This window comes from Daldinia loculata, assembly GCF_022478755.1.
Source record: "Daldinia loculata strain CBS 113971 unplaced genomic scaffold F4817scaffold_6, whole genome shotgun sequence".
Lineage (NCBI taxonomy): Eukaryota > Fungi > Ascomycota > Sordariomycetes > Xylariales > Hypoxylaceae > Daldinia > Daldinia loculata.
Window position 1 is genome coordinate 828,781 of NW_026054860.1, and position 13,226 is coordinate 842,006.

At 49.1% G+C, this 13,226-nt stretch overlaps 4 protein-coding genes across 4 annotated transcripts; 3 read left to right on the forward strand and 1 right to left on the reverse strand.

Annotated features, from left to right (window-relative positions):
- Nucleotides 1-285: 285 nt before the first annotated feature.
- Nucleotides 286-3,661, forward strand: F4817DRAFT_327421 (P-loop containing nucleoside triphosphate hydrolase protein). The gene is made up of 3 exons (XM_049302027.1): nt 286-617; nt 677-737; nt 844-3,661. The coding sequence occupies exons 1-3, from the start codon at nt 426-428 to the stop codon at nt 3,048-3,050; spliced, it is 2,460 nt and encodes an 819-aa protein (XP_049162547.1). The 5' UTR covers nt 286-425; the 3' UTR covers nt 3,051-3,661.
- Nucleotides 3,662-7,196, forward strand: F4817DRAFT_327430 (P-loop containing nucleoside triphosphate hydrolase protein). Its single transcript, XM_049302028.1, has 8 exons — nt 3,662-4,385; nt 4,445-4,702; nt 4,759-4,869; nt 4,934-4,988; nt 5,049-5,102; nt 5,170-5,188; nt 5,248-6,130; nt 6,183-7,196. The coding sequence occupies exons 1-8, from the start codon at nt 4,266-4,268 to the stop codon at nt 6,921-6,923; spliced, it is 2,241 nt and encodes a 746-aa protein (XP_049162548.1). The 5' UTR covers nt 3,662-4,265; the 3' UTR covers nt 6,924-7,196.
- Nucleotides 7,197-7,528: 332 nt separating this feature from the next.
- F4817DRAFT_312680 (S-adenosyl-L-methionine-dependent methyltransferase) lies at nt 7,529-10,158 on the forward strand (the record flags this gene model as incomplete). Its single annotated transcript, XM_049300160.1, has 2 exons — nt 7,529-7,549; nt 7,612-10,158. The coding sequence occupies 2 exons, from the start codon at nt 7,529-7,531 to the stop codon at nt 10,156-10,158; spliced, it is 2,568 nt and encodes an 855-aa protein (XP_049162549.1).
- Nucleotides 10,159-10,445: 287 nt separating this feature from the next.
- F4817DRAFT_312681 (GTP-binding protein Obg/CgtA) lies at nt 10,446-12,290 on the reverse strand (the record flags this gene model as incomplete). The annotated part of the gene is made up of 1 exon (XM_049300161.1): nt 10,446-12,290. One exon carries the CDS (start codon nt 12,288-12,290, stop codon nt 10,446-10,448), a length of 1,845 nt encoding a protein of 614 aa, XP_049162550.1.
- Between the last annotated feature and the right edge of the window lie 936 nt (nt 12,291-13,226).

Here is a 13,226-nt window from a genome sequence, read left to right on the forward strand (position 1 = left end):
ATAATAGAACTAAAATCATCATCGGTGGGGAATCCTGCCGTCTGCCTATGTCTAGGTACTGTACTACTTGTATGCACCTACCCTAAAATGTAGCTGTGTACGAAATACATTAGGAACTTAAGCACTGGTCCGTGCGTTATCAGCTGTTGGTTACAGTGTTATCCCTTGCTTAGCGACTTCTACTTCATTGGTCTGTGCACTTTTGTACTGAATTGCAATGCTTTTTGCAAGAGAATTATATGATAGGTACCTAGGTATTTTTCTTTTTAGGCACCTAAACTTCTCCAACTCCGACAACAAGTTAATTGCAACGACAGGAAGCTACGCGAGCCGAATAGCTTATAGAAAACCGAGTCTATCCATTGCCAGCTTTCGGTAGTTTACCTAGTAATGAACCTTGCATTCGCTTCTTGGAATCTGCGGGTATGAGCTTACTCGCACTCACGTGCCGAGCTCCCCTGGGGCGCTCTCAGTTGGCTATATTCTCGTCAACATACTTAAGGCACTATGGAAGCACACGCTTCAGTGTCAGACGGCTCTCGAGTCATACAGCTACTCCCCGGGACACTGGAATTGAATATGTCCGAAATATAGGTATCATTGCCCACGTCGATGCAGTATGTCTCTTATGGATATAAGTATTATCTTATAGACCATAACACTCACGACTATATAGGGGAAAACAACTACTACAGAGCAGATGCTCTATAATTGTGGTGCTTTAAAACGTGCAGGAAGTAAGTTATTAGCCATGTATAATCTATGTCTAAGTGCCCTTGAAGAAAGAGGAAACAAGTCAAGTAGACGTTCGTCCTGACATATTATGACTGATGCGTACCCTAGACGTTGATCAGGGAGACACTGTGACCGATTTCTTGCCAATGGAGAGACAGAGAGGAATTACAATCCAATCTGCTGCCATTACTTTCAACTGGCCACCAAAAGAACGCCTAAACGCAGATGGTCGGCAATATATCATCAACCTGATTGATACCCCTGGCCATGTGGATTTTAGATTTGAGGTCGAGCGCTGCATACCCGTTCTCGACGGGACCGTATGCGTCATTGACGGAGTCGAAGGCGTTGAGGCACACACAGAGAGAGTCTGGTCATCTGCTCAAGAATTTAAAGTGCCTCGAATTGTCTTCGTTAATAAACTCGACCGCGATGGTGCCTCCTTTAAGAAGTCCGTGCAAGACATCGGGCTGAAGCTCAACGGCATGCCATTAGTCTGTCAGATACCCTGGTGGCAAAATGAGACTGTAAAAGGCATAGTAGATGTAATCAGTCGTTCTGTTGTCAGTTGGATGGGAACCAAAGATGCCCCTGAAGAACTATCAAGAAAATTACCTGAGGGTACAATCAAGGATGAGATCGAACGCGCACGGGAGCGGTTGATTGAACAACTCTGCGAGAAAGACGATGAGCTAATGGAATTATGGATTGCTCACGGAAATGACCTGCCTGACGCAGCTATCAAAGAGAGTATTCGCCGTGTTGTTAATACCGGCGATGGATCTTTAATACCCGTCTTTGCAGGATCTAGCTTGAAAGATATCGGCGTTGCTGCTCTACTTGATGCGATCATAGACTATCTGCCTAGTCCTTCAGATCGTCCCGAGCTCGAAGTCCGGGTAGGTCGAACATATCAACCCCTTAGCCACGTCATTCAAGCACCGAAGCCTTCTAAAAAGCCTCCGCCGCGTGTCGAAGCATTGGCGTCGGTTTTCAAAGTAGTTAACGACCCCCGTCGAGGAATGCTCACATTTGTGCGGGTCTACTACGGTGTTCTCAAGAAAAACACCCGCACGTGGAATGCTAATCTCCAGCAATTTGAAAGCTCTCTCAACATGATGCAAATATCGGCAGGGAAGACCATCGAGATACCTCACCTAGCTCCGGGGCAAATAGGTGCAATTACGGGCCTGAAGGCCGCGAGGACGGGAGACACCTTACTTGCTTTCAATTCAAATTCAGCACCACAGACGGAACTTGCTACTATACAAGTACGACCGCCTGAAATACCTCCCGCTGTGGCTTTTATTGTTCTCGATGCGTACAACCCGACTGGTGCAAAGGCTCTCGAGACGGCCTTAGAGAATCTCTCTAGGGAAGATCCGAGTCTGCGGTGGTCTAAGGATGAAAAAACAGAGCAATACACGCTCTCTGGGATGGGTACGCTTCACTTAGAAGTTGCGCGTGATCGTCTGGAGAACCATTATAAAGCCGAGGCATACTGGGGCGAAATCTCCGTTGACTACAAAGAGTGTTTAACTGCGCCGACAGCCCCTCATCAAGCTGTTTTCGATGGGGTGGTAGCAGGCAAATCTGGTAAGGCGGCATGTTCTGTAGTAATTGAGCCTCTCCAAGAGGATCATAACGATACGTTATCAGGAACCTACCTCGAGCGAGATGGCAACATCATTCAGGTCGTGTTTCCAAAAGAGGGTTTCGTGCCTAACATTGAGGAAACAAGGCAACATCTCACGAATGGTGTAATAGCAGCACTTGCGAGAGGTCCTCGCCGCAATTCACCAATGCATCAGTGCCTTGTTACAGTCACGTATGATGCCTCGATCAATTCCAGCTCAACTCCAAGCTCGCACCTGGTCGGTGCAGCGAATAAAGCAGTAAGGTCGGCCCTTAAAGAAGCGCACCAGCAAGGCATGATTGGTATCCTCGAGCCAGTTATGAGGGTCACAATCGTCTGCCCCGAAGTGTCAGCCGGTGCCGTTCAGCACGACATACACACAGGTCGTGGGGGGCACGTCCTCGAAGTCAGGGATATGCAAGAAACCCAAGCTCAAGAAGGCGATATTGTCAACGTATCCAATATCTACGCCCCGCCAGACCCATACGAGTTCCAAACGACTCTTCGGGAGACGCGGAAAGGCCGCCTGCGGATGCTGGAGATTACGGCTCGGGTACCGTTTGTTGAAATGCTCGACTACGATACCCAGCTCAGGGGAAAGACCCAGGGACGGCATACCTTGACGATGGCCTTGGAGACTTTCGAGAAGGTTACTGGTCCAAGAGAAAAGGCTCTCTAGTTCATCTCGATTGGGTCCCTTACATAGGCCTTCCTTTATTTATGAAGGGGACGCAGTTCAATATCCTAGTTAGGTAGGCAGCCTTAGCTATGGAAATAGTGTATAACTACTACCGTTACATATGTCACGGATGCTATGATTTGGTTTAGGAATTAAGGGACGGGAACTAGCTATATCGTTACGAATGGGCCTAGAAATATAAATGTGTTGGCAACTATTAGGTTCGTGCCCTTTCTCAGATGCATTTTTCAGATGCATTCCTTAAGAATTGAAGTCAACTACCGACACTGTCAGGATAGCGGGTCTAAACCTAAATAATACAACTAATAGTTTCGGGCAAGTGCGAGGTTTAATCCTCAGCCGTACCTTCTCGACTTAGGATTAGCTGCAGGCTGCAGCTGCCGCCACGCCGGTCTCCCTGAAACACACCTGCTTTTTTCCTACCCTATTGGTTAAATAACATCTGGTAATCCTGTGACGATTAGGTTAGGTACCTTATTTGCTTGTTGGAGTAGTTGCGCGGCATGGCGCCTTGTCCGGTGGCTGTGATACAGTCCCAGCCGTGAACCCGGTTGCAAATCTATACACTTAGGTATAAGATAACGCTTCGTTAGGATTCTCGTAGTCCCAAGAAGAAGCCACTGCTACAGCATAGAAGATTAAGTACCTGAACTATACGATATGCCTGGTAGTGAGCTGTTGTGAAAACTGCCTTGCCTCCTCGAGGATATTATTGACATGTTACATATCACATTACAACCTTAACAAATAACCACTCGTGCAAACGGGATTAAGGCGTCTGAGGCTCGCAAGCTAATCTTTAGTTCGCTATTACTTACGAGGTACTTAGTGCGGTAGCCTATTAATTTCAACAACTCTTTGGCCTCAATATGGCCAGTTGGTTCTGCCCGCAAATCGATGAGATGTAGTACAACAGCCACTTAACCCAACGCTAGGCATACGGCATACACGTCAGGTTATGTTAACAAGGCAACCTTAGGGGCTACTCAACTTGATACAATATACCTGAGGTACCTGAGGTACCTGGGTAATTTTCTTGTATTCCTGCAACTATATTTACCCAAGTATCCCATCCTACGACTTTTTTAAACACTCACACCTGTGACCTTGTCCACCCAAAACACCACAATTGCAGCACAACTCAACTTCACAAATCATTTGACACATCTGATTGCACAACTAACGTCCTTCAAAATGGGCAGCATCGAGGAGAGCACCATGTCCGAGGAGAAGTCAAACCTTGGAAACCTCTCCATCCTAACTAAAGTTGACAAGCTACGCGAGCTTATCGGAACCAAGATTGCCCTACCTCAGGTATGTTTCTTTCTTCTACCGCCAGAGAAACTCGATATAAAAATGCTAACATTTTCTAGCTCGTAGTTGTTGGAGATCAATCATCAGGAAAGAGCTCAGTGCTCGAGGGTCTGACCCATTTCGGATTTCCTCGTGATGCAGAACTCTGCACACGCTACGCAACTCAAATCACCTGTCGCCGCGAGAAAGAGGAGAGCATACATGTTTCCATCATCCCTCATGATGAAGCCTCTACTTACGACCAGGCGCGTATCAAAAAGTTTCACCGCAGCCTGAAAGCGATAACCCCCGAAAGTCTTGCTCAGTTGTTTATGGAGGTCAGTTAATGTTATTCTTGAGGTCTTATGGATTACTACTGAACAATCGCTCGCAGGCAAATGAAGCCATGGGAATAAAGAGCTCTACAAAGTCTACATCACCCGATGGTTCCAGTCTTCCAGCATTCAGTGAGCATATACTTAAGATCGAGAAGCTTGGCCCAGAGGTAAGTCCTATGATGTAATATAACATCTATACTAAGAGGCGTATTGCTAACATGACAACGCTAGGAGGATCACTTCACGGTTATCGATGTTCCTGGAATCTTTCGAAAAGAAACTGAAGGTGAGACTTTTCTTTCATCAGTACACCGACCGCGCAGAAACAATACTGACGAATATCTAGGCGTCACTACCGAGGCTGATATAGAACTCGTCATGAACATGGTGAAGAATTACAGTATGTTCTATTGGTTTTCTCTACGATCTCAAAAGCCAGGCTATAACATACTAACTTGGCGCTTTAGTGAAGGATCCGAGGACTATGTAAGTTGTAATCCACGTTCTAATAACAGGGCTCAACTAATACAGTTACCCCTTTCAAGTATATTAGCGATCATGCCTAGCAACGTAGACCCGGCGACACAAGAAATATTGAAGCTAGCCAAGAAGGCCGATCCCTCGATGACTCGTACTATGGCCGTTCTGACAAAACCGGACTTAGCAATTGAAAGCACAATGCAGCAGATTGCCATCGACCACGTTACTGGCAGGAGGGGAGACCTCTTGCTTGGATATTACATCGTCAAGAATCGCGGTCCCGACGACGCACATAAGACACTCAGACAAGGTCAGGCCGATGAGAAAAGGTTCTTCTCCCAGGCCCCTTGGTCATCTCTTCGGAATACAGAAAGGGCTGGCGTGGAAGCGTTGAAGAAGCGTGTTCGTGAGCTTCTTGTCGAGCTTATCAAGAAGGAGTTTCCAAAACTCAAAGCGGATGTTGCGAAGGAGTTGTCAGCATTAAGGTCAGAGCTCAACAAGATGGGTCAATCGAGAGGCCATCAACACACGCAGAGAGCGTACCTCAACAAGATAAGCGAGGCATTCCAGGCCCTAGTCCGAGATGCTCTCAATGCATACTACACCGGCAATAAGATGTTCGAAGAAAGACACGATCTTAGGCTTATTACGCGCATCGTTGAAGCGAATGAAAGCTATTCGGATGTCATGTTAAGAAATGGACACACCTGGCCTTTTGCCCCCGACTTAACACCTGAGGAGAAGGGAAATGAGAAGGTGCGCATACCAGTTGTTAGTCTTACTAGTACTCACGTGGTTCCCAACCCTGACGACGGCACCTACCCCGAACTTGAAGAGATTTTGGACGATTCTCTAGACGTTATCATGGAAGACGTTAGCGGCGAAGGTGATATCATGGACTATATCGCAGGAGTTTATAAAGATAGTCGTGGACAAGATCTTGGAACAGTATGTACAGTGTAACACTCGTGATATCTTATCTAACTAACATGTTCGATAGTTTGGTGTTGCCCTTGTTTCAACCATGTTCAAGGAGCAGTCTAAGAAATGGAAGTATATCACGCTGGATTACGTGAACCGAGTTATTTGGATTGTTCACCATTTCATCGTCGAAGCTATTAAAGAAACCTGCCCTGACAAACGTGTTCGTGAAGAGCTATGGAATGGGCATCTTCTTGATGAGCTACAGGATGCATATCGCAAAGCCATCGACCATGTGATGTTCCTACTCGAAATTGAGCGTGACGGCCCCCCCTTGACTCTGAATCATTATTTCAACGACACCCTTCAAAAGGCTCAGAGCGGCCGTTTAGTGGATGCTCTTCGACAACTCGGATCAGAGAAAATGGTGACCATAACAGATGGGACCAAGCTCGGCAACACAAGCCGCACAGAGAAGGGTATATTCCTGAGCGATGTGCAAATGAACAATTTGTCTTTCAATATGGCCAACTCGGAACATGTTCAGGAGTATATGCACGACATACTTAAGAGCTACTACAAAGTCTCTCGTAAGCGGTTCGTCGACGTCGTTTGTCAGCAGGTTGTCAATCACTATCTATTGCAAGGGAAATGCAGCCCACTCAAGATCTTCAACACCGAGATGGTGCTGAACCTCACCGAAGAGCAGCTAGACATGATCGCAGCGGAAGATACGCCAGTCAAGCGACGCAGGGAGAAACTTGGGCGCGACATTACTAACTTCCAGGAAGCCCTGAAAGTTTTGAAAGGTTCGGGTTGAATTAACCAGGGAGAAGTTGACAAGTGGAGGGTGTAGGTTACGTTGATCTTGAGATTCTCTTCTTATGGGGTCTTATTTAATCCGGATAGACAGTGCTGCATATGCGTAGCACTAGGGCTGCTCCCTTTTGCAATATATGCAGCAAGCTTTGCTAGTTGATGTAGCAAATGTCATGATAGCTCCCCTAGTTCTACATCCCATCCACTGGGATCCTAATAAACTGACGGAACAATTCATAAAGAGCACTTTACTTGCTTAGCTTGTCGTGTGAAGTGAATAAGAACTTGTAATACTATAGGCTTATTGCCTTCTGAAGGATATATAAAATTCAACGAAGCAACTATAAGTAACCTCTTAACTGAAACTTAGTGTTTAGCTACATAATGTATCTTCCTAGTCAACGATATGTAACAATGGGCTGAATGGATCAACTGAGGGGCTAAAAGCTTTGGTGGGGCAGATAAGATAGTGGGGTACCAACTGAGCTTTCTCAGACGTCTGTTTTTGCTGAAGAGCTTCAAAAGTTCAACTTCAAAACTTTCAACATCTGCCTGCAACAGTTCCCGACAGCTCTAAATTCGAACAGCTTTCGCGAACTATTAAAAATGGGGCGCAAAAAGTTTCGGGTAAATATTGACTTCAATGGTATATAGTATTCGCATTAAATGAGTCTAACAATTCACTACAGGGTGGTCGCAAAGGCGGTTCCAATCGCGCTCCTCGCGGCGACGGTCCCGCGCCGTATCGATCCTATAACGAGATCGTGAAGGAGAACACAAACCTAGAAAAGTACTACAACAGCGCGCTCCCCCTCGAAGATGAAGAAAGATCCGAGTTTTGGGAAGCATTGAAGAGGGAACTGCCTAATTCATTCCGTTTCTGCGGATCTAAAGGTCACGCGCTTGCGGTTAAGCGACTTTTAGAAACAAGATACGTCCCTGATATTGTTAAGATCGAACGCTATGATGGCGAGCCCGTACAGGCTCCTCAACCGGTCCCTTGGTACCCCGACCAGCTTGCCTACTCTATGAATACCCCTAAGCATGTCATTCGCAAGTTCCCCCCCTTTGCCGCCTTCCAGAAATTCCTAGTTTCCGAGACCACCGTTGGCAACATCAGCCGACAGGAGGTTGTCAGTATGATCCCACCTCTACTGATGGACCTCAAGCCTGGGATGACTGTTCTGGATCTCTGCGCAGCGCCTGGAAGCAAGGCTGCCCAGCTACTTGAGATGATCCACGCTGGAGAGGAGGCAAGAATTCAGAAGTACATGCAGGCATTCGCTGAGGGTAAGTCACAAATTGTCATAGATGCTGAACTTTCAGTGGATGCTGGCGACGATGGTCGCGCAACTGGACTTCTCATCGCCAATGATGCGGATTACAAGAGGAGTCACATGCTTGTCCACCAACTCAAGCGACTTTCTTCGCCGAATCTTCTCGTTACTAACCACGACGCCACTCTTTACCCGGCTATCAAGCTGCCGCCACACCCAAACCACCCGGAGAAGGGACAGTACCTAAGATTTGACAGGATACTTGCGGACGTGCCCTGTTCAGGTGACGGAACTCTGAGGAAGAACATCAACTTGTGGAAGGATTGGCAACCCGGAAATGCGCTGGGACTTCATCTTACTCAAGTTCGGATTTTGGTTCGTGCCCTCCAGATGCTGAAAGTTGGCGGTAGGGTCGTATATTCGACGTGCAGCATGAACCCTGTTGAGAACGAAGCGGTTATCGTTTCCGCCATCGAGCGCTGCGGCGGTCCCGACAAGATTAACATTGTCGACTGTAAAGATAGACTTCCTCTGCTGAAGCGAAGCCCGGGAATGCATCAATGGCAAATTATGGATAAGTCTGGTCGCGTTTGGAGCAGCTGGGAAGAAGTCCAGCAGCACGTCCTGACAACGGAGGGACAAATACCCGGCAAGCTTTCAGAAACCATGTTCCCTAGGCCAGATACTAGCGAATGTTCTGCTTTAAAACTTGACCGTTGCATGCGAGTGTACGCCCATCAACAGGATACCGGTGGATTCTTCATCACAGTACTAGAAAAGTCGGAGGATTTTAAAGCTAAGCCAGAGGCTCGAACTCGGGCTCCCGCCAATACTACTAGCTCTAATGGCGCTGATCAAGCAGAAACAGAGACTAAGATAGAGATAGAAGAAGAAAAGGCCGCTTTAGGTGAGCCGACTGATGTACTACCGACCATTGGAGCCAAGAGGATTTTAGATGATGAGGAGGCGGAGACAAAACCAGACGCCAAGAAGCAAAAGACTGCCTCGCCTCCTAGCGAGAAGCTTGAAGTCCAACCTGAAGTTGTTACCGAAGCAGAGCAAGCTCCTTCGGAATCTAAGACAGAAGAAGTCAAGCCGGAGCCTGAAACTGCAGCTCAAAATAATGCCCAACCCGACCGAAAAGTCAAGCCATCCGATGGCAATTATGAAGAGCCATTCAAGTACTTACCACCGGACCACCACGTCATTCAGGACATTAAAAGATTCTACAAAGTATCGCCACGTTTCCCTTCAGATCGATTTATGGTACGAAATGCCACAGGTGAACCGGCAAAGGCTATCTACTACACAAGTGCGCTCCTTAGGGACATTCTATCTGAAAACGAAGGTCGTGGGGTCAAGTTCGTGCATGGAGGTGTTAAGATGTTCATGAAGCAGGATGCACCGTCTGCCGAGGTTTGCAGATGGCGAATACAATCAGAGGGTATGCCTATCATCGAAGGCTACGTCGGCCCGGAGCGTGTCATCCGCCTGACGAACAAGGAGACTTTCCGTAGACTCCTAAAGGAGATGTTCCCCAAGTTTATCGATGACGACTGGAAGAAACTCAACGAGATTGGCGAGAGAGCTAAAGAGATTGGTATGGGCTGTTGTATCCTTATCGTCGAGCCGGATGGAAGCGATCCGGATTTCTCGGAGCGCATGGTGCTTCCATTATGGAAGAGCTTCCACTCGTTGAACCTAATGCTGCCGAAGGAGGACCGGTCCGCAATGCTTCTCCGCGTCTTCAATGATACTTCACCGGTTATCAACCGAACGTTGAAGGAGTCGGCGAAGAAGGAGGACGCTACTAAGGCGGATGATGAGGTCAAGGATGATCAGACCATGGAAGATGCCCCCGCAGTCGAGGAAACTAATGGCGAAAATGAGACAGTCGAGCAGCCTGATGAGAAGAACGGTGACGAGGTAGCGGGAGACGTTGAAGTTGAAGCTAATTAAGAGATGGTTCGTTACCCACCTAGCGGTTCATCCATCGTGTTAAAACGATTTGAATTTATCAGAATTGATGAATTGAAGCTCAAGTTATTCGAGGACTTGCATAACACGAAGCTATGAGCGGAACGTAGACTTGCGTTGAAAAAGGGAGGCTCGCATTTTTGCTTGTTATGAAGTCCATCATACGAACAGTCTCTCTATGTACATTATATACAATTCCGGATTTAGCAGCATACAAATGTATAAAATGCAGCCATCAACGGCCTCTGAGATTTGAACCACTCTGTTCATCACTCGTCTAGTAGTCCTACTGTCCAGTGTATAATTCTATCCACACCGTGTCCATGAATAGCACTTACGGGTATCGCAGCACAGTCTTCTACCCACGCGCCCTCGACTCCGCTAGGATGTGGCTCCTGTCCATCGGTAACAGCATCTAGGTATTCTTTCAACCTAGCGTAATTATGCTCGGTCCCCTGCAAATCGCCCTTCGTAGCGATTACAAACCACGGCTTCGCCGCGATATGCAGACCCCCTTCTCCACCGGCCATCGGCTCCGGGAAATTCGCTACAATCATCTGCCCACCGAAACCCATCCTACCGCTCCCAGGGCGGGTATTCGGGGAACTGCTACCATCCCCCTCCCAGTCGATCCGCCCCGCGACCTCCCGCTCCTGCTCTTCGTCCTCGCGCATCCGCGCGTACAAGCCTACTTCCGTCCATAGCGACTTGAGCGCTTCTACAGCGTCGCCGGCACTTAGATCCACGACGAAAGCTAGGACGCCTGCGCGCTCCACGTGCCGCAGGAACTCGACGCCGAGACCGCGGTCTAGGTGTGCGCCTTCAATTAGACCCGGGATGTCGGCGACGGTGAACCGTGTCCGCGGCTCTGGTGTGAAGCCTGCTGGCGCGCCGAGCTGGTCGCGTTGCGAGATTACTACCGACCCGTACTTCGCGTCGTGGATTACGGAGTGGGGTTGAGGGGGTGAGGGCTGAGGGGGAGCGACGACGGGGCGTCCTTTGTGGTTGTCGAGCACGACCGTGCCGATGTTGGGCTGGAGCGTCGTGAATGCCCAGTTACCGACGCGGGCACGGCTGTTTGATATGGCGCGCAGGAGCGTGCTCTTGCCGGCGTTGGGGAGACCGACTAGGCCGACGTCTGCGAGCAGCTTGAGTTCTAGCTCTAGCTGTAAACTTACGGCGCGTTCGCCTTTCGTCGCGAAGAGGGGCCGTGGGCGGTCCTTCGATACGAAGTGCGGGTTTCCTAGACCCCCTATTCCGCCTGCGGCTAGCAGTATGGGCTGCGGCGTCGGCGTCGATAGGTCCAGATAGATGGGCCCATCGGGTTGCACATACAAGCGCTCGCGGCGCGGGAGGCGGGGAAGTCTTAAGCTCCGTCGCTCGGTATGCGATATCCCGGGGTATAGCAGGAATTTGTTCAGGTGAGGGTGTTCGGGAGCTTCAGGCAGTTCGGCACGAATAGCACCTTCTACATCTTCCGCTTCGGCAACCGCTGCATCAGCTTCCCTGACCAGTCGCATATACTCGCGCTCTTTTTCTCTTGCCTCGCGATACCTTGCGTTTTCCTCGACAACCGGGTCTATACGGTTGAGCTCTCGGACCACTGTCCCCACCGGCACTTGGATGACGAAATCGTCACCGCGGGCGCCGCCTCGATTGCTTCCCTGCCCTGTTTTGCCCCTCCCCGCGCGCAAAACACGGCGTCGCGCCAGCTTGTACAGGGAGGTCTCGCTGTGCACGGCCTGAATATATACGTTTCCGCCATACCCGCCGTCGCCCCCGTTCGCGGGACCGTTATCAAGGTACGCCTCCCGCAAGAACGAAATGCAGCCGTGACCGCCGCTGCCCGCGTGCACCGTGATGCGCGCCTTGTCCGCAAAGGCCGATATCGCGTAGTCGTCCGGCGCTGGGTTGAGGCGCGAGGACGGAAGGGCGTCGCTCGAGGACGAGAGCTCGGTGCTACTCGAAGAGGAGGGGGTGGGGGAGCTAGATGAGTGCAGGGTTGTGGTCGTAATGCTCGCTCGGCCGATTATACGCGAGGAAGCGGATCGGAAGAGAGTCGGGTATAAGAACGGTAGGAATATGCCGGATCCCGGCGAGCACCTAGGAGGCATCTTGGGTATCGATTGAAGCTATATTGAATTCATAGTCGGTGAAATTTACAAAGTTGCGCTTTTCAGCTTCCAACTGGTTGGATAACCTGATCGAACCCTCCCCTCGGCTCATTCTCTCTAAATGAAATTTTATCTGATAGCGATAAGCTGGCGCGTTATCGATAAGACAAGACTAGCGTTTCGTTTTAAGTTTTAGCTTTAATGCCGGCTGCCGGCTTCGGCTAAAGGTGTGGTGGTAGGTCACATGGTCGACGGGACATCTTTTCCGGAATGGGGAAGGGGGAAGGCGGGATGTGGACGGGACCCAACCTCACACGACAGCGCAACACGCACAAAAAAAAAACCCAACCTAAAAAACCAACACATACACAACAAATGTATATGTATAAGTGCGAAATCACCAGAACACATCCAATCGAGGAGATTTTGCACACCTTAATATAGTACCGTTCAAAGACGTGTAGTTAATCTGATCAGTCATCGCCCTCTGATATAGTTGGTTCAAATGATGACTTCACTGGACTGATAGGCGCCAATGGCTCGCCTCAACCGGAGTCTCAAAAGCCGCTGGATGCGCACGAAAGGCGGTGAGTCGATGCTAGGGGCCAACAAGACGCTATTCTGCTGTACAACTTGGGGGGGTCCTAGTCCTAGCAAAGATGCGGGCAACTCGAGCTTGGCAGCCGGCCAGTCAAATGGGACCATCTCGGAGCCTCAAACACACTGTTCGAGATTGCGGGCCTTCTCCTTTTGTATCGAGCATCAGTAGTCAAACGCTGCCGCCGCTACCACCGCTACTACCGCTGCCACGTTTGGAGTTGAGCTGATCCAAACAAAGCCTACAAGCAAGCGCTTGAGGGATCGTCTCTCTTATTCTGTTGGTCGACATATATATAAATATATATATGAATGGTATGCTATCACATAGTAGGGGTC